Below are 21,440 nucleotides of genomic sequence, written 5' to 3'. Positions count from 1 at the left end.
CTCAAAGAAGGCTTTCTTTTTTGCTTTATGTAGTTTCTTTTCTATTCTTCTCAGGTTCTTATATTGTTCTTCAAAGAAACGTGTGCGATGTTTCTGTATCATTAGTCTATATGCCTTATTTTTTTCCTCAGTTGCCTTATGGCAGTCTTCATCGAACCATTCGTTTTTGGAAGGACGCCCCAGTTCTGGAATAGTATCACTTGCAGATTTCAAGACAATGTCTTTTATTGTATTCCAGTTAAAAACAATGTTCGGTCTTCCTTTTTCTTCAGAAAGTCGGTTGGATAGCTTGATGTTATACTCTTTAAGAATTTTGTCGTTTTTCAGTTTAGAAATGTCAAGTTTAAAGTCCTTGTTTTCCTTCTTTTGATAAAAACTTTTACAGAGTCGAAGTCTCACTTTGGACACGACGAGTACATGGTCTGTATCTACATTTGCACCCCTGCAGCTTCTCACATCAAGTACATTGCTGCGGTGTCTCTTGTCCACAAGTAGATGGTCAATTTGATTATGTGTAGATCCATCTGGGGATCGCCAGGTGTGCTTGTGGACTTCTTTATGTGGGAATGCTGTGCTAGAAATAAACAAATTCTCTGAGACTGCAAGATCAAAGAGTCTCTGTCCATTTTCACTGGTGTAGTAGTGCAGGCTTTCAGCACCCGCGTGGTATCTAAGGTGTTGCTCTTTTCCAATTTTAGCGTTGAAGTCTCCGATAACGATCTTCATGTCTTGTGCTGGGCACGAGTTAATGCTTCTCATCAACAGGTCATAGAAGATATCTTTTTCAGAAGCATCTTTTTCCTCAGTTGGTGCATGAGCACATATTAAGGTGGTATTGTAATGTTTTCCTTTTATCCTGATTTTACAGAGTCTCATGCTAATAGCCTGGAAGTCGATGACAGTATTTCTCAGTCTTTTGCTCACGACAAAACCTACACCGAATTGGTGAATTTTGTCCTGGCAACTGTAGTATATTCTGCAATCCTTTTTATCCATAATTCCATTGCCCAACCATCTGATTTCTTGGATTGCGAGGATGTCAAGTCTGTAGTCAACAAATACATCTATCAGGCTCTTTAATGCTCCAGCTTTATACAAGGTGCGAATGTTCCATGTTCCAAATCTCGAGTCCTTTTTCGTTCCGAGTCGTCTGGGTGGATGTGAGCCGGGTTTTGCATTTTGTTGAGGTTTCTTAACTTGAGTTTTTTTTTCCGGGGTGGGGTAGTTAGCCCCACGCCCAACCCCCAACCTGGAGGACCAAATAAAGGCGATTACCGGGATTTTTTTAACAGCAGATGGAACTGTTTCTTAGCCTAAGAAAGTAAATAGTGATGAATAGTTTATAATGAAGAATAGGAATGTCATCTTTTTACACGTTGAGTGAAATTTCCTAAAAGGATGGTAATATATATTTTAATAAATGATTACATGCATAGATATTTTATTCATTCAGTAAAACAATCTAGAATTTAAATGGTTTAACTAAATTATTTTACTCTTACCCGATTAATCAGCCCTGTATAATAAATATTAATATGGAAATAACATTCAAACACCACATTCTATGGCTTTAGAAACTTGTTGACCGTGTCCTTAAAAGCAGAGATAGTCATTTATGGTTGAAGCTTTATTCAAAACAGAGTTTTATTAATTTTAGATGTTTGCAGCAATGAAGAATATCAAAGAAAGTGTTCAGCTTTAGGGGCAACATGTGATATTAATGCATATGGTGAAATAATATGCAAATGTCCTCCCTTATATCAACAGACGAAGAATGAAGAATTTTGTAATAAGCCTGGTAAGCATTTTATTGACTACTAAAGAATCTTTAATGAAATACGTTCAGTTTTCGTATTTAAAGTTAATGCGATCAAAATTTTTTTTTGCACGTTTAAGGAACGAGTTAATATTTAATATATTGTTTAAAATACAAGAAAATGAAACACAAGCTCCATAAATATGACCTAGAATGCTGGCTGTGACATCAAAATGCATTTAAACCCGTAATATCAATGCAAAAATATTTTTAATATAAAAATATTTGTGCATCGTATTTGTTTTTTAATATACTATGTGAACTCGGTAATAATTAAATGATACGCTATTATTTTTTAATAAAATATTTCCTGGTTTAATAAAATATTTTCTGGTATCTTGGCAGATCTTCAACTGATTGGAGTAGATTTTCAACTGTCTCGCTCCAAGACAAAATTGACATGTTCAAGTGATTTTTAAAAAAATATACGAATTAAAAAGTCCTACAACTTAGCCAACAAATTATGAAACAAATTTGATTTATTCGCAGAGTCCCTATGGAAAGCAATCTGTTCTGTTGTTGAATCACGAAAAGTAGTTACTACCTCTGCCGCAAATCAGTTGCAATATTTGAATAATTTTGTACTGATTATTGATACAGATGATTTTATTTCAAAATTCCGAGATTTCAGGGTGCTATGCTATCAATCAACTACGTTTGCTTACTAAGCATTCACTGTTTCCCTCCTTAACACGTTGAGCGCCGCGTCAGCCATCGGTGGCTGACACTGGACTTTCCATTTAGGTCACGTCAACCACCAGTGGCTGACACTGAAATTACATTTAGGCCGCGGTGGCTGACACGGAAATTACATTTAGGTTCCGTCTGCCACCGCTTGCTGACTCTGACCTTTCACATAGGCCGCGAAAAACAGCTGGCTGACAGCGTATAACATGATATAGAACTGTAAAATTTACTCTGTTTCATGGAATTGCAGAAAATTTATTCAAAATTTACTTAACTATTGTGATTCTCGGTTTAATAAATTCAATTTAGTAGATTTTTATCCACCACTATTTTTAAACAATTCGTAGATATATATAATTCGACACTTTTTAAAATTTATGTGTCATGCTAAACCTTTCATAAATTAGTAAAATCTGTCTATATTAGCAAATTTAGTTTGTAGTTATTTACCGTGGCATTCAACGTGTTAAATTAAAACCAAGCTAGTTTCAACAACTTAAAGTTTGCAGGCTAAGCCTTTAATACCAATAAAAGCATAATACTATTTTATTGTATACCGTCTCACTAAACGCATGCGCAGACAGATAGTGTTTTCTATACTAGGGTGCAAAGCAAGTTCTTTACTGCTCATACACCGGATTACTGTTTCCGGTGTATTTTAAAGCCACAGTTTGGCTCACAACGTTTTGATGTGTTGTGTTTTGACGATCATTGTGTTTTGAGACTATCTTAAGTAGTATTTCTTGTTTACGTGTATTTGTTACCTGATTTATTATTTGTGTTTAACACGTTGAATGCCATAGCGGTCACCGGTACTGAGTTTGTTAGTAGCGCCACTGGGGTCACCGATGACCGGCGAAGCCAAGATTATTGGAAACACATAATTCGAGTAAATTTTTAATATTTTTATATTATTATGGTTACTAAAATGGTTTGAAGAAATTAATGCAATATAGAACACACAAAAATAGTTTTATTTATATACACAGAGTTGTCAACTTGCTCCGGACAGCGAATAAATATTTTCAAGTGGTAGTTTATTAATTGTGATTNAAACAAAAAATCTGACATTCCGTAAAGCTCTTTACCACGTATATTTCCGGGTTAGTCTTTCAGGTACATTTCCACGGTATTTGACTCTCAGCGTGATCAGAGTGTGTTTTTCGAAAAACAGAATCGTTATAAACACTCCCTACCTTGTCAGCAGCCAACTTCTAAATTTAAACTCCAAATGATAAATTAAAAAATGAACTTAATTTCACTGCTTGGACATGATGGTGCAGCAAGAATTAACTGTAATAAATAAGTAAAAAGTGGCTTAATCACGACTTCTAGAAATTATGTTACCTTTCTTAAAAATGCGTTTATAAATAACTGAAACAAATTTTCACTTCAATCTCTCCAGAGTTGCTTAATATCATTAATATTTTATGAAATACAGCAAATATGAGCTTAGAAACTACGTAATTTATTTCTTTAATTAAAAATAAAATTATTTGTTTAGAAATATCGCCTCACAGAATGAGCTGTAGTAAGCAGCTGTATACGTTCTAACACAGTGGTACAGCTGAATACGTTCTAACACACGGCCCGAAGGCCACATCCGGCCCGTGAAGCCTTTTTTTGTGGTCCGTGAACTAATATTAGCTGTCATTTTTTGGAAAAAAAAAAAAAACGAAATTTCTTTGTTTCCGTGAAATTTAACACACCAACGGGGTAAAAAAATTTAGTTCTCAGGTAAAAACTTACTTCTTATTTTTCTTTGTAAGTCAATACTTTTGTTTTGTACAACTTGATAAAAGTCTGACAGTAATATTTAATGTTCCTTAAAACATAAAAGAGTGCTATATTAAATTTTGATGAAGTTGCGGCCTGCCATTTGACTGGGTTTTTTTTATTTGCGGCCTTACGTAAGCTGTTCTAACAAAAAGTAGAGCAACTGAAGAGCTCGAGATTGTTGTTGTTTATATTTATGTTGGAAACATCATCCATACTTGTGATTTGTGAGTTATTTGAAATGTTCTACAGTGGAAGGAAATTTTTTTTTCAGGAGCCTAATTTTGCAGAGTATTCATTTTTCATAATCTACTTCAATAAAAAAATAAATGAGCCGATCAAAAAATACAACTATCAAAATTTCGGATTTTTGTCTGATTTTCAAAATAATTACTCTAAAAAAGGGAAGGAGTTTGAGTAAATATTGTTGACTGATAGCATTTAAACGTTTCTCTTTTCAGCTGATGTTTCATATTTGATAACGATTCCACTTGATTTAGAATCATATAGAATTGGACACACCAGACAAGTGAAAAGGGGAAGGTCTTTGGATACTGATTACTCAGTGGATTACTTTCAAATACAATATGATGCTGAGGAAGCTGTAATTATGTTTTCCTCATAGATAATATTATAATGAAATTATTAAAATCTAAATCATATAATTCATTCGTGCAGCATTTTTTTGTTGTTGCAAGAAAGATTATTCTCCTTCGGTCCAAAATAAATTGCTAATTGTGTCCCAAATTTGATGCTACATTTCAAGCAGTTGGAATCATAATTAACTACCGATACACTTTAGTAGATCGACGCCATTAAAATTAAACTGCTAATGAATGTACAATTCTTTATTTAGAAGATAGTTTTAATCAAATACTGGTGTAGAGTACTTACAAAATGGGACGTGGTTTAAGAACATGCGAGTCCTGGACATTTGAAACTAATTTATAGTAATGGTGGGATGCCAACTGCTCCGCTTTCTGGAATAGTTTTTTCAAAGTGGTAGCAAATTATACAGTAAAATGCGTGAAAGAATGATGGCTACGCCTACTTTTTGATAGAGTAACTAGTAAATGGATGTTTTAAACGTTGCATTTTATATGATACTTATAATTTGTGATATTTAGTGGTGAAAAAATTACTTAAAAGGAAAAATACGAAACTGAAGGTAACTTAAATTTCGCCACCACTAGAAAATACTATTTTACAAAGCGGAGCAAGTTGGCATCCCTGGTAATGATTTAATGAGGGAATAATTGGCAAGTAAAGATAGATTTATAGCATAGCACCCTGAAACTTCTGAAAAATGTTCACACAAAATCATTCGTATGAATATTCAGAACAAAAATATTCAAAAGCTGTAACTATTTAGGGACAAAGGGAGTATATATTTTTCATACTAAATAAATATTTTTCCATTTACGATAAAATTCTTATCATAAGAAAACATTTAATAGAAATTTTGATTCTGAAAACAACTCAACCCGTAAAATAACACAGAAGAAAGAGGTTAAATAACAAAATAAAATGATAGTTGGTACAGAAAGGTGATTAATTGAACTACGAAGTTTCATTTTTTAGCATTGCTTTGCGTCATCAGTGAGCAATTGTGCGGTGTAAATTTTAAAAGTTCTTGAAAATACAAAAAGCGAAATGGTGGGGATTAAGTTCGGCAACTGAAAAAAAACGTCAGGGAAAATAGCATAATTTTGTGATTTTGATTAATAGCGGACGCCCATAAGAGACAAATGTCCTTAGGCAGAAGTTGCTCAGACAAAAAAAAAAAAAAAACAGTTTTGAACAGTTGGTGATTATCTTAAAAAAGTCGTACATTTAAAATTCTATTTTTCAGGAACTATTCAACCAATTTCGCTCAAATTTTGTATTTTGCCATGTAAAATTACATACTTTAAAATGATGTAAAAAATTGTAAAAGTTACTTTTCAAAATTCTTTTGACTGCTGTTAAGTAAAATAATAACAAATAATAAATATTTATTAAAATTTATGTTATACATGGAACTATCTTTCAATAAACGAATTTTATAATTGCCTGCATAAATTTTTCAATTCGCTTAAAATGTTCTCGAGATATGGGGAAATAAGCAAAAAGTAAAATTAATATTAAGGGGTTCAAATTTTGGATCATCCTCCTGACCAAACTATCGGGACTGTATTTTCCAGATTGCAGCTACCCCTTATATTTTGGAGGTCAGAAATCTGAATCCGTCGAAAAAAAGGTAGGTTTGTTCAGAGAAAGAACGTTTTTGTGTCCTATTTCGTAACTGAAAATTACGTCTGCACTTATGAATTAGCATATTTGAAGTCTCCTCCGCGAGTCATTAAGATTGAGTGAAGTACCCATCATTAGATCAAAAGTTATTCGGGGTGGCCCGTTTTTTTTTTTGGCGAACTGTACATTCAAGTCTTAAGAAATTAGTTGGCCAGTATTATTATGTAAATACATTCCTTGCAATAAACGAATATGTTTCTGTAGATAATTAAAGAAACAGAAATATATATTGTATGGTTGGTATTAATTTAAAAAACATATCAAATATAGTTTGGAAGATAAGAATTAATGAAAAAAATTTGATTTTCCCATTTTTTTCTACAGCTTTTAAAACAGTTCTTGATTGTGACCATCCTGATTAATCCAATCTGTAAATTGTGCTACTATATTTATTTCTAACCATGTTTCATTTTAAATAATGTTTTCTTAAGATAATTTCCTTATCTAAGCACATCTTTTAATTTTAACGAATCACAACTGTTTTATCACAAATGTAAACAAAGATTTTTAACGGCTAATTTATTCTAATGGTTACTTTTGTCTTCTTAAAGATATGTCTAATTGAAAAATATTTTTTTTTTACTCTGTCAATAGGGTTCTTTTTTATTACAATTAAAATTCATTTTATTTACGAATAAGCTGTTCTTTTTGTTGAAGCAAAAGTTTCCTTCTTTAAATATTGTTTCTTCTTTTTTTGGTAGTTCTCAAAGATATTTCCAGAACTTATTCAACTTAACGTTCTAAATTGCAGGTAAGTAAGTTTTATGAATGATTTAAAAATTGAAACGATAAAAGATGCTTGGAATGTCTTATGCAGTAAATGAAAAAAAAAATATGAAAGAAATTAATGAAAGCATATTATTTTAAATGGAATATTCAAACTTTTAACAGCTTTTACATATATTGAGGAAATCTCTGAGTGTACTTATTAATATTATTATTTTCTTTTCTTTAAAATACGCTAGTACTTTGTATCAAACACCTCCCTCAAGAAAAAAAAATTAATAATAAATAAATAATGAAATAATAATAATAAATAAATAAATAAACTACTATTTTGATATTTGATACAATTTTGTTTTTAAATACAAATATCCATGTATGAGATTTTGAACCCTTTCGTTACGAGCACCGTATTTAGCCAGCATCCACGCGATGACCTGTGTGCACGAGAGTCGTATTTAACTAACATCCACGGAATGCCTTGTGTGTACAAGCACCTTATTTAGCCAGCATCCGCGGGATGACTTGTGTGTACAAACACCTTATTTAGCCAGCATTCACGGAATGCCTTGTGTGTACAAGCACCTTATTTAGCCAGCATCCACGAAATGCCTTGTGTGTACAAGCACGTTATTTAACTAACATCCACGGAATGCCTTGTGTGTACAAGCACCTTATTTAGCCAGCATCCACGGGATGACTTGTGTGTACAAGCACCTTATTTAGCCAGCATTCACGGAATGCTTTGTGTGTACAAGCACCTTATTTAGCCGGATCCACGAAATGCCTTGTGCGTACAAGCACGTTATTTAGCCAGCATCCACGGGATGACTTGTGTGTACGAGAGTCGTATTCAACTAAGGGTGAAGGGTGTCCTTTTAAGCAACGGAGTTCCTGAGCAGCAAGGCTCGTACTTACGATATATTGATTGAGAGGGAGAAAGTAGCTGGAAATGTTGATTAGACAAATTGAGAAATTTTTTTTTTAAAAAGGTTAAGTGAAGGTAGTCGAACTGGTATCTGCATAATGTATCTCCATAATAATCTCCATAATTTATTTAAAAGTGTAAAAAAGGATGTTTTCAAGAGAAAGGACACAATAAAGAATAAAGAAAAGAAAAATTAAAAAAAAAGGAAAAAAAAAACAAATAATAAAAAGAGAAAAAAAACAAATAATAATAACCAAAACAAAAAATACAAATGGATTCAAATAGATACAAATAAAATATATTAGATTTAAATTAAATTAAAGATTTAAATAAGTAAGTTATGTCAGCAGCATTTGAAGAGCTATAGGAACATTTTGATGAGAAGGGGAATTAAAGAAAGAAAATTTGTGCTAGAGGAATGAAAAATTAAAAATTACTTAGTTGAAGTTGAGATTATATTTAAATAATGATTTAGATTGAAAATTTAAATCTATATAGAGAAAGATTAGCTTGATTTCTTCTAATTTTAGAAGGATGAAAACATTCATTAAAAGTCTACGATAGATGCCGCCACCAAGACAATTTAGTGATAGGTTTTCAAGAGAGGTGGATAGAAATAAAAATACATATTAAGAGTATATTTTTCAAGAGAATATGAAGAGTTAAATTAGGGAATATTATTTAAAAGATATTTTAGGGTATTGAAGTAATAATTATATTAGTAATAATCTAGATTCTATGTAGATAAAAAAGAGAATATCGAATCCACGTAAGATATGTATAGTGATGTTGAAAAATTGAAAGAAGTATTTTTCTACTAATATAAAAGTAGATAATATAAAAATAATAAAAATAAAAGCAAATAGCAGTGTATTGATTTAGCAGTTAAGATTGGGGAGATGATATAATAACTACTGGTAAGCAGTATTAAAATAAAAAAATAGTATGAAAATATGCAAAACACTGGGATATGTTAAGTTATTTGGTAGGTTAGAGTAATATATGGTAAATAATAAAAAATAATGTAACTGTGGCCGTATTTAAACAGCATCCGCACGATACTCTGTATGAATGAATGCTGTATTGAGCCGTAATTGATGATGAGCTATGTGAACAAGCGGCATATTTGACCGGCATCCACGTAATGTTGTGTGTGTATGAGAACCGTATTTAGCCTGGGATATACACTCGGATACCCGTTCGATAACCGGCATAATCTACTTCAAACTGCTACTGACTAATATCTCATTTACCTATATTGGATTTATACCACTAAAAGTATGTTCTAAATGCGCTTGATATGTTTTGTTAAAGTTTTTTTATAGTACTTGAAAAATCTCCAAATATATTGTTATTTTATAATTAAATAAAAAAATCCGAACATCAGCTAATGGGATACTTCGTGGTGTGGTGCTTCGTTGAGTAGCGTCGCTTCAGCCGAGCGGACTGCCGTAACGAAAGCGTTGAAAACATTTCTAAGCAATTTTGTGAAAGAGATTTATAAAAAAAAAATTAAAAAAAAAATTAAGTATAAAAAAACATGCGTAATCAATATTTTCAAATCATCTTTACTGGTTTTATCGCTTTCACTGATCAGGGTAAGTAAGACGGAGGAGGGGGAAAAATTGACTTTAAAACCATTTTATTTATAGCAGGTGACTCGAAACACTTCTATTGATTAGAATAACCTGCTGATTTGAATTAGTTTATTCGAATTACTTACGGATTGAAATCCAAAGATTCGAATTAACTGATCTGTGGATATTCGAATCAATCCTGTTACTGAATGCAAATCAGTTTGAAAGAATAATAATAAGGGAAAGTATCAATGATATTGTCCAGTATATTGTAAAATCAATTATATCATTCTTTTTCAGGAAAAATGGGAATTCTTATCTCTGTAAAATAGAACTGCAATTTATATCAATCACAGAAGAAGATTTGAAACGAATTAGGTTACCTGATTTCTGCGTATCGGGAGAAAATTCAGTCGATAAATGCCTTATTCCTCCATCTTTAATTTCAAAAAAAGATCGACTAAAAAGCGATCGTGAGTAATATGCATTAACTTTTTATGCTAATATACATGGTATTCTGAAAAAACAACCCTTTATAATGCATACCCTCCAACTTATGAAGATTTTGAAAATAATTCTTTCTAGTGGTAGCGAACCAGAGTAGAAATTTTTAAAGCAAATGGATCTCTCATAAAACTTTTATCAGAACTTAAGAATCTAGCCATATGGCTTGCACTTTTATAAGTAATAGTGGACAAGTTACGCTAAAATTAATTTTTTTTAAATATTAAGACATTAATTTTGCTACCGTCTGAAAAGAAGATTTCTGAAACTACGGAAATTCCGTAGCAGTTGGAGGGTATGATTAATGTTTACAGAGATGCCAACTGCTCCGGACAAGATAAAATAATTACAAAAACGGTAAATAACTACAAAGTAAATTTTGCATATATTTGACTATTTTTGCTTTTTTTTTTAAAAGAGGTATAGCATGACATTAGTACTAAAAAAGTGGTGAATTATATAAATCTAATAATTATTTAGAAATAGTGGTGGATAAAAATCTACTAAATTGAATTTATTAAACCAAGGATTACAATTGATAAACTACCACTTTAAAATATATATTTGCTGTCCGGAGCAAGTTGGCATCTCTGTGTGTATATATATTTAGAATCCTTGTTAAATATGAAGTCTAAAAGTATAGGAGTAATATTTGCCAATTTTTTTAAGAAGATGGTTTTATGATGTTCCTTGGATTTATATTTAATGTAGAACATGTGACCGATGTAAATCTTAAGGAACCGGTAAAATTTACCATACTCAAAAGCATTGCAATTTTTTTCTGCAAAATATGGTATAATATGGGTGAGTACAAAGGTATTACAAAAAACTAATTAAATACGTAAACTCTGTTATAATCTTGGATCATGACTATTTGTAGACAATTTCATGACAAAAAGAATATATGAAACACAGAAAAGAATTCATTTACCTTTAAATAAAAATAATAATGAACTAATAGGATTAACACAATATGATGAACTTATAATGCTCTTTCTGTCCCAAATTAGTTGATACATTTGAATACTTTTGCACTGATTATTGCTATTGAGGATTTCATGATTTTATTTTAGCATTTTTCAGAGTGCTATGCTATCAATTAACATCATGTACTTATTAAGCATTGTCTCCTTAAATCAATACTAAATTTGTTTCAAAATTCCAGGAGTGGCACGCTGGCATCATTTTGTAAGGACTCTTTCACCAGTAATCGCGTAAAATTATCTTCCAGCTAGTGAATTTATTAACCTCATCGAGTCATATATGCATTGTAAGGGTGTCGATAATCGGGGTAAGAAAAGATAAAACTGATAGCCAAATTTTTTTTATAGCAGCTAACTTGTGGGCGGGGTAATGATAGTTTGCTTTATTTAATTCATCACTCCTTAGTTCGATTTAAAAATTGTATAGTAACACTTTTAACACAAAGGGATTGAATGTGTTAGATTTAAAGTGAAAGCAAAAATAAGTCTGTCAAATTAGCTGTCCCCAAACTTAAGCTACCGCTTTTTATTTTTTTTATTTATTTTTCACTACCCTGATTCTGATTCCGTACGAATACCTTTTTGACTCGCCCGTCCCGAAAAGGTTAATAGTGTAATTTTACCGGTGTCGATCTACTAAACTGCATTGATAGTTATTTATGACTCCACCTATTTGAAATTTACAAACTAATTTGGGACACAATTTTCGATCTAAACTTAGAAACTAATTCGAGACGGAGGAAATATTGTATTTGACCAACAATATCATGCTCGCCTTACAGCAAATAGAAGACATCTGTTTTCAATCTGTAATCTTTTGACATACTTCATATGAGCTTTCGATAGTTTTTTTTGTTGAGATTATCATCTTTTTTTTGCCTACAAATAGCATATTAGAGTGTTATCGCATAATTGGCACTTTTCTTCTACACTTTGGTAAATGAAAATTAATATTTACAAAAACTAAATTACTTTTGAAAATTTCATAACCAATTTAGAAATACCATGTATTTGAGTGCATTTAATTAAAAATTTCCTAAGTTACAAAATATTTATAATAATTTTTTTTTAAAATTTTAAATTTCAGTTTCCTGTGCTAAAGTATTTTATAATTAAACTTGAAGCAAAATACATTCTTTTTAAATTTAATTATGAATGAGCCACATTAGTAGCTATTTTCTGTAAAAGAGAAATTCATGTTAATGTATTATTGATTTGAAATATTTTTCAAATCATTTTTCATCTAAAAAAAAGCTTTTTTTAAATTGCTAATCAAGTTGCGAATAAATTAAAATACTTTTTATTCTGTTGTTGTTAAGCTCCATGTTTAACCAAGCTATTCTAAGCCCATGATGTTTACAATGTCAGGAAATCAATAATCATGAGTGGGTGCTCTTAAAAATTATATTTTGTGAGGCAATCAAGAATATGCTCGGTAGGCAGAACACCTAAGACAGGCCGGAAAAACTTAGTTTTTATTATGTTAACCCTTTTGAAGCCGTGGTAAGTATACTTACCACCATGTTTTACCACTTTTAATTTAGGTTTCCATTTTTCAATAACTTCAGCTTTCTTGAAGTGAGTTTGAATAAAATTGGTAACCATTTGTCACTTTTAAAAAACGTATAAGAGTTATAAATACATAATTCCTTTTGGAGTGTGTAGCATTTAAGGAATTTATTTTATAAATAAAGAAAAATAAAAGTCAGTAAGTTCCTAATAGGTCATGTTAAATATATTTACCACCAAAAAAATGGCATTTTTATAAACTAAATGAGTTTTTTTTTATATATCAATTACTGTTCTTAAAACAATTTCAATTCCAAAAATACTTTAATTTACCTTTACTAGAAATAAAGGGCCCGTTAACGGGTTAAGGTGTCCACTGCGGGAACGGGTTATATGCGGAAACATATATATAAGCAGCAGTATTTTCTAGTTTTTTTTCTCTACAGTGCTACTGCTTTCCATTTTTTGTTGTTGCATAAACAACTTTAGAGACTTTTTTCCGATTTAGTGCATAGCTGACGTTTTTTTAAGCACTTTCTAGATAAACTTCTTTGTACTTGTAGCTATTAAACAATTGATTTTACAATTATAAGCAGGAACTAGTGATCCGATTTTAAAAATTTTTCGCAGTTGTGCTCCCTCCTTAGTAAGGTAATAAACATAAACATTTACTGCTCTTTGCACTAGATTCTATACCACTCATGTTTTAAAATTAATTTGAAACAAATTAGCTAATTATCTTGGATTTTGAATATCCTAGTATTAAAAAATAATGAAATTCTGAAGGAATTCTACATCAAAATTTCTGATATTCCATTTATATTGCTATGTATTGTGTACTTTAAATTGTAAATTTACAATTGAGATTTCTTTGTAAGTTAAAGTTCTTCAAAAACTAAATTTTAAATATTTTATTGGTAGTTTTAAAAATATTTTTTTGTGCTAACTAGTATCGATTAGAAAATCAGACCCATGTGATATGGACTTCAAGGAACAGATTTGTGGATCAGAAACAGTGTGTACCAGCTCAGACTCCAACAAATCTTTCAACTGCACATGTGGTGCTGGTTATGAGATGAGAACCAAGGTCTTTCCATTCGCAGATTCCAACTCTTTTATTGAAACGTGCAATGGTAAGTCATCATAAAAAATAATATATTAGAGAGCTAATGCCCCGCTATTTTATTATGATATTATACAAGGCTTATTTGATTTCATAATTAGTATTTGGTGGAAAGGTAAGCACATTATGAGAATTGAAAATTGCCTAGAAACCCACCATGGTGTCCCGAAAGAATTGATTCTCTATTATGAACTGGCTGTTCGTGCACATTTATTATAGTATTTATCTGAATTATCCATTTCTTCCAAAGTTTGATGTTGAGTCGTGGATGCTTAGGAGATCGAGTGTTCGCCTCCAAATGAGGTGACTTAAAGTCGAACCCAAGTGGTGTCTGGTTGATACGAATTCTGTTCCCGGCTCGCCCCGATTGGTAGATGGATTTTGGGTTAGAATCCTCTTGCCATCGGGCTAACCTTGGAAAGCTTTCGTGGTTTTTTCTCTCCATGCAACGCAAATGTGAGGGGGTTCCATCAAAAAGTTCTCAATGAAGGCTAATTTCTCATAGTGCTTGATTCTGGAAATCCCTCGTTCTTCTGGGTTGGGCTCAAAATTACAAGACTACGACGTGAACATTGATAGTCGTAAACTTAGATTTTGATCCGCAGTTTATCACTGGTTATAAAATAAAATAAAACTTTTGAGGTTTTTGAAAAATATGTTTCACCGTGGTACAGACCTAAGGTAGAAATTTTTAAAACAAGTAGAATTTAAATAAAATTTCCTTCTATCTAAACTTGATAGTATAAAAAATTTGGCAATTTATCTCTTACATATCTGTTTAAATTATTTATATGTAAAGATGGACATAATTCTTTTTATTCCAATTTATTGCAATGTTTAGATATTGAATAATTTGCCTTAGAAACCACTAAAAAATGAAAATTATTTTTCAAATTCCGCAGTTGTTGAAGGCTAGGAAATTACCACAATTTTATGTTAGTTTTATATTTTCTGGTATTACTGTCGGAATCTGCATTTGAAAAAACGCATAAATAATCTATTGTAATGTGTAATAATGTGGTAAACAAATTGAAGACAAGTTGACAAGTTAGTCACCAGATCTTTAAATTACGATAAAATTCCTATTTATGGGCCTATTTGATTGCAATTTTATGCAATAATAGCTAAAAAACGTAAAACACTAAATTCTAATTAAGATGAACTATACTGCCGTTTTAAATGAACACGAACAGCCAGTTCATAATGGGGAGGGAACCATAAGATGTCGTATCCTGACACAGATTGCTACGCAATTCTTAATCGACCTACCTCCCCGAAAACATTTGATGATTTCATAATCCCACAGAATAAATATAGTACTTTATAAATGAAGGGCATGGGTAAATATAATGATAAGCCACATTTTAAAATTGTTCATGATTTTTTTTTACTAAAATAACACTTCTATTTCTATGCAGGAATTATGATATTTCTTTGTGTTATTGTACAGTACCTATCTAGATAAAATACAGAAGATCAGTTTGGTGTATAAATGTTATCTCTGAACTAATCATTACATTTCCCTAACTCCTTTAAATAAATAAAAATTACATAAATGCGTTAAAATTTTGCATAAGTATACAATTATTTTTTAAATACTTGCTGCTAACTGTAACACTTATGCTAACACTAAACACTTACTGCTTATTTTTACTGCGTACTGCTACCTTTTGCTTAGTTTATTATTTGTAAAATATCAATTGTTCACAATTTTTAAAATATCACTTGTTTATCATTTGTAAAAATTTTATTTTCTTACTTTTTAAAACATCATTTATTTACGACTCTTAAATGAACCGTCGACCGTGTCAACCGTCGACCAGGTTTCGAAGTTTAAAAATAAAAACTATCATCTATGAAGCACTAATTCGACCTATTCTGCTTTATGGGAGGGAATGCTGAACAATAACCATGTTGCATGAAAGTTAATTATTGACCTTTTAGCGGAAAATCTTAAGAAAAATATTTGGTGCTGTCCATGAGAATAATAGCTGAAGACTCCTGTTTTACTTTGAAATTTACCGAAAACCTGTAGTAATCTGATATTGTTACAGTCATAAAAGCAATAGATTACGATAGGTTGGACATATAATTTTCGATCTGACAATGTTGGTTCAGTAAAAAAGTTCACTTTTACTAATCCCATGGGAAAAAGAAAACGAAGAAGACCACCAAGTAGTTGTCTTGTCACGGAGGAGAAGGACTTTCATATAGTAAATAAGGGGAACTGGAAAAGCCTTACTGCGGATAGAACCAGATGGCAAAGAATACTTAGAACGGTTTTGGCCTGTAAAAGGCTGTAGTGCCCTGAAAGAAGAAGAAAATACTTGTTAATTGTTAGTGAAATATTGTTGGTAAAAAGTTTTTCTTTTCATTTGTACTGTACAAAATATAACTGTTTCAAAAATTGGACTAAGTTTTTTATAATCGTATGTGTTTAGATGTAAACGAATGCCTGATGGACGGAATTTGTCCTAAACATACCACTTGCGAGAATCTCATTGGTAGTTATAGTTGCTCTTGCACGCCTGGCTACAGGATAAAGGATAAGACATCCGACCCGAAAGTTAATGGCTGTGTTGGTGAGTTTTTATTCAATGGCTCAAGTGCTAATTTTTATTTATGTATCCATTTCTTTCAGAAAGAACACGGCGTTTAAACTGCCTTAATCATAAAAGGTCGTAAGATGTGTTTAGCCATTTGATGTAGAATTTTCAATTAACCCATATATTTATCATGTTTTTTTTGTTATTTGATATTAAATTAGATTTTATTTAATTATTTAGGTCAACTTTAACAATTTAAGTCAAAACAAGTGAAGACTTATCATATTAAACATTTTAATAATTTATGGTTATGAAATACAGCACGACACACCGGTGCCCTTTTCTGCGTTAAAAGTAAACTCTCCCAATCACGGCTTATTTTCAAACAATAATTTTTCGGATTTGCGCTTATTTGAAGTTATTTAAAACATAAAAGAAATAGTTATTCATTAGTGAAATTTCTATAATTTACAAAATCAATTATTGATAAATTTGTGAATACGAATGAAAAAAAAAGACATTTTTAAACTACTTTTTTCGGATTTATTATTTTTTTACAAATATAATTCCGATAATCTAATCGATTTTTTTAAGTAACTATTAGACTGATTTTTATAAATAAAAAAATAATTTTTTTTTTTTAATTATAATATAAAAAACATATAAAAACATATAAAAAAGATAGCGGTATCTCATATGCATCAAAGGGTTAAACATCATAAGTATTTTCTATTGGTTGTTACTTTTTCAGTTTTTGTTTTTTTAAATCGCATTCAAATGATGTACTGTATAATGTTGTATACGAACATATGTTGTATTTTGTAAAATAAATGTGGAGAGGAGAATAAATAAGTGAACACTCTTTATCTTTTTTTAAAAAAAAGTGAAGTGCAAAATGCAAATACCGGTGACAAATGGTGGGTAAATAATTGAGCCCCAAATTTCTAAAAGATCGAAATTTGGCGCTATTTGTTGCAATTAAATGGTGCCAACAAAAAACGAAAATGAAGCTTATTTATCAGAGTTATCCAAAATTAGAGCACTGTACGAAGAACTAAGCATATCAATTTAGGAGTTATGTCTTATCATTATTGATTTATCCTTAGTCGAGTCTTTCTTTTTATCTAGCGTTTGATTAAATAATAAAGCTAAACTAAATTAATAAACTCTAATTAATTTAATAAAGCTTTAAAAATGGACTCTTTTCGAATAATCTGAAGTGCTTATAAGTTAAATCTGCAGATACATTTCAAAATTGATTACAATGAATGATGAATGCGATAAATTTCTAATTTCATTCGTCACTTATCTCCAAAAAGGAAATAATAAAATGTAAAAAAAAATTTTTTTTTTTTATATTATTAAAAGTAAAAATAAAACTATGAATAATCATCATGTTTACAACCGAATTAAAGTGAAATATAATTAACCAGCCAATCAATTCATTAAATTTGCTAATTTCTCATCAATCAATTAATAAAAATACAATTCAAATTATTGTTTATATTCAAAGAATTTTTCATGATATTTTAATAATTCCGGAATACTTTTATTGTGTTTTATCATAGGAAAAACCTTCCTAGTGTTAAAAATTTATCAGCAGGAAGTTTAAAAATTTAAGCAAATTCTAATTTTGTTTGGGAACACATATATTTTTAAGGTATAAATTTTTTTGGTGAGTTATTAAGTATACAGTATGCATGGAGTGGGGTATAGGGAGAATAGCTTCGATGGTTTAATTTTTCATTTGTCTAATAACATGCGTTGAACAGCCGACCCGGTTTTTGGAAAACGACAATCAATGTTCAAATTCATAGCTTTGTAATTTTGAACCCGATCCTGAAGACAAGTGAACTCATGAATAAAGTATTGAACCAAGCTAGCTTTCGTCAAGTCCGTTTTGATGTAACTAACCATCATTTGAGTGACATAAAGAGAAAAACAACCAAAATTCCCTCGGTTAGTCCGATAGTTAAAGGATTCTAGCCCATGATTCGTCTACCACTGTCAATATTATACGTCAGCACTATGTTCGGTAGCCGAGAGCGCAATTTCAATTTACCAGCTATAGCAGGGATTCGGATCTGGATCATTAAGAGGTGGGGAGCACTCTATCCCCTGAGCCATCACCTCCTACATCAAAAAGCCTCCAATCGGTCTTTTATAAGTAGTCTGCGCAGACTGTTTAAAAAGTAACCAGTTGGGCGCATGAACCCAAAATTTTTTATAAAAGTAATTGAGAGAAATTTATCATATATATTTGAGAATTGAATCAGTAGTGGTTGACAAGTGAATAAACTAAACCAATTATATTCATAAATAAAACAAATTTTTAGTCATATATTTGCTACCACTTTCTTATTTTAACTATATTCTGTATTAAATGATTCGTTCGGAAAGTGGATATCTTTCACAGTGGTCTAATCGGACTACGTATAATAAACCGTGTGGAGGCTTTCAGTTATAGGAGGCGTTGTCATAAACGCGCACTTTTTTCAAAATTTCCATATACATTTTGAAAGTATGTTGTCGAATTGTGATTATTCCGTTTACTGGGTGCTTGTTGGAATGAATCTCAGCTTTCAATAAATAAATAAATAACTAAAATAAAATTAAAGAAAAATACACTAAAGAAAAAGTTCTACGACATTAAATCGCATGACGTGGTTTGCTAATTCTGAGCATCAAAACAGGATATTACACAAACTTATTTCATGACTCAATACATTGCTCAAAATATTTCTGAACGTTGAAATCACGTTGTCCTTCTTCGAAAGCGCTTCATTATAAACATCTGTGAAACTGATAGCTGTCATTTTATTTCATTGATGTCAGTTTATTGCAGGTATAATACAAAACTCAAATCTTGCTTCGATTTCTGGAAACAATTTCGATACAATGGTGTTGATATAATCGTAAATTAATTTTAAGAACGTTTTCTTTAAAAAAATTTCTTTAAATAATTATACAATAAGTTTCTCAATATTTCATACTCCGTTAGAGGATTGTTTAATGCATAAGAAATACTGTAATCTCCTAAAGGACACTATTTTTCGTATCTGTTTGTTCAAAGAAATATTTTGCAATTATCTTATCTATCAGTTCTATTGCCGTTAGCAACGGTTTCTTTTATCCTCTCCCAATATTTGCATTCATATCTATTTAAGACATTTTATCTAGATTCACAAAATAAAATACTTAGAATATATGTAGAACCAGTACATAGATATGATTTTCATTCCTGTTTTTGACGTTTCTAAAACAATGAGTTTGTTTGTATTTATATATTTCATTTTTCCCATCTGTTCTTTTGTAAAAACTGTTGAATTAAAATTTAGAAATAGCTTTGAATTATTTTCGTGAATACAGCTGTAATCGTTAACCTGTGGCCACAGCACTCTTATAGATTTTAAATTGTTGTAGATTTATGATATTCTTTTCATTTTCTGAATGAAGTAACACATTTTAACCAAAATTAACTCATTAAATTTTAATACTAACACAATATTAGTTTCTGGGAATGTAACTATTACAGTTAACCAATGGCCACAGCATCGCATTAAAATTAAAATAGTTGTATATTAATAATATTTTTGCCATTTTCTGATAGAGACATCACATTTTAACTAATATTGCTCAATAAAAATTTTAATACAAGAGCTTACAACATTGATATTTTTAAACTAAAGTGAAAAACAAAAATTAAAAAACCAAATTAATTTAGTTATTTCACATGTTAACCCCTTAACGCACAGATTTTTTGAAAAAAAAAATTTTTTTTAATCTAAAAGAACACACTTTAGAACATTGTCTTTTGGTGGACAATTTTGATATACTGCCCTTTTGTTCCATGGACAAGGCTATTTTATTCTTGAATAAATAAGTGTTATAGCTTACAATTCTATGCAACTGATAAATATCAATAAAACGATTTCTTTTCTTATCTTTCGCATTGTTATTTTCAATCCACGATTATATTGGAGTGTGAAAAAATATAGCAGCATAAAATACAACGCCGCTCGAATTATCTCGAGTGTGCACAGTTTGGCCTGTTTAGCGAGCTCGAATTAACTCGAGCGCTCAAGTTAAGGGGTTAAGATTATTTTTGGAAACATAGATGTTTGTGTTATTCTAATAGTAACATTTCACTTTAAAAATCAATTTAACAGAAAAATATCTACCAGAATACTTATAAATTTTAAATATTTATTCCTCAACCATTTTCACCCACACTCTTTATTTGTAATTTCAGTACGGTTAGGTTCAGTAGGTCAATGTTTTAACAGGCCAGCCAACTATTATGTTTGTGGTAAAATATTAAACAGAGTGGTCGACTTTTTAAATCCAAAGTTTTCAGATTATGTGGTAACTTAGCCAACATTTTAAAAGCCTCTCCACGACACAGCAAGAGCACTGCAGCTTCGCATATGAACTTCTGAATCATTTATTCGTAGTGGTGTGGAAAATAAGTTTAAATGAATGAACAATATGCATTAAAACTTAATTTAGTTACCACTAGAATAAAGTTTTACAAAAAGCGGAGAAAGTTGGCAGTCCTGTCTTATTTGTGCATATTGTAGTCATAGACCTTTTATACTTTTCGTGAAATTAAAGAAAAGAAAATTCGTGAAATGAGGTATTTTTACTACCAGCACTTTACATTTTCGCAAAATTGATAGCCTTCCCTTTTGGTTGAAAGCTTTTTAGAGTTCGAGTGGTTGATATGATTAATTTAAAGTAGTGCAAGCTGCGCTTAAAAACGTAGAGATTGGTAATTAAACTATTTCTGATGCTTTAATTACAAGCAAAATGATATTTTGGCATCTTTAATTATAAAATACAGTTTAACAGTAACAAAAAAAAACCTGTTAAATTATCAAAATTATATTTGTACAAAACTATAAAATTCTAAAAAAGTAGTTGGAATTTTTTTAAAATTCGTATGAAAAAATTTTACAAATAATTGATTTTGTAAA

General features: G+C 30.6%; 1 protein-coding gene across 5 annotated transcripts in view; it reads left to right on the top strand.

Annotated features, from left to right (window-relative positions):
- The window catches only part of LOC107451810 (neurogenic locus notch homolog protein 2), a 148,304-nt gene that overhangs the window by 50,346 nt on the left and 76,518 nt on the right, over positions 1-21,440 (top strand). For all 5 annotated transcript variants that reach the window (XM_071185176.1, XM_071185174.1, XM_071185175.1 and 2 more), the window contains exons 14-19: positions 1,658-1,798; positions 4,741-4,883; positions 7,273-7,322; positions 10,100-10,272; positions 13,746-13,928; positions 16,360-16,500. In XM_071185176.1, the coding sequence (XP_071041277.1) occupies positions 1,658-1,798; positions 4,741-4,883; positions 7,273-7,322; positions 10,100-10,272; positions 13,746-13,928; positions 16,360-16,500 (831 nt within the window). The remainder of the gene's footprint in view (positions 1-1,657; positions 1,799-4,740; positions 4,884-7,272; positions 7,323-10,099; positions 10,273-13,745; positions 13,929-16,359; positions 16,501-21,440) is intronic.

The sequence above is a fragment of the Parasteatoda tepidariorum genome, chromosome 9, assembly GCF_043381705.1.
Source record: "Parasteatoda tepidariorum isolate YZ-2023 chromosome 9, CAS_Ptep_4.0, whole genome shotgun sequence".
NCBI classification, from domain to species: domain Eukaryota; kingdom Metazoa; phylum Arthropoda; class Arachnida; order Araneae; family Theridiidae; genus Parasteatoda; species Parasteatoda tepidariorum.
The sequence above is the reverse complement of the archived record's forward strand: the minus strand, read 5'-3'. Positions and strand labels throughout refer to the sequence as shown.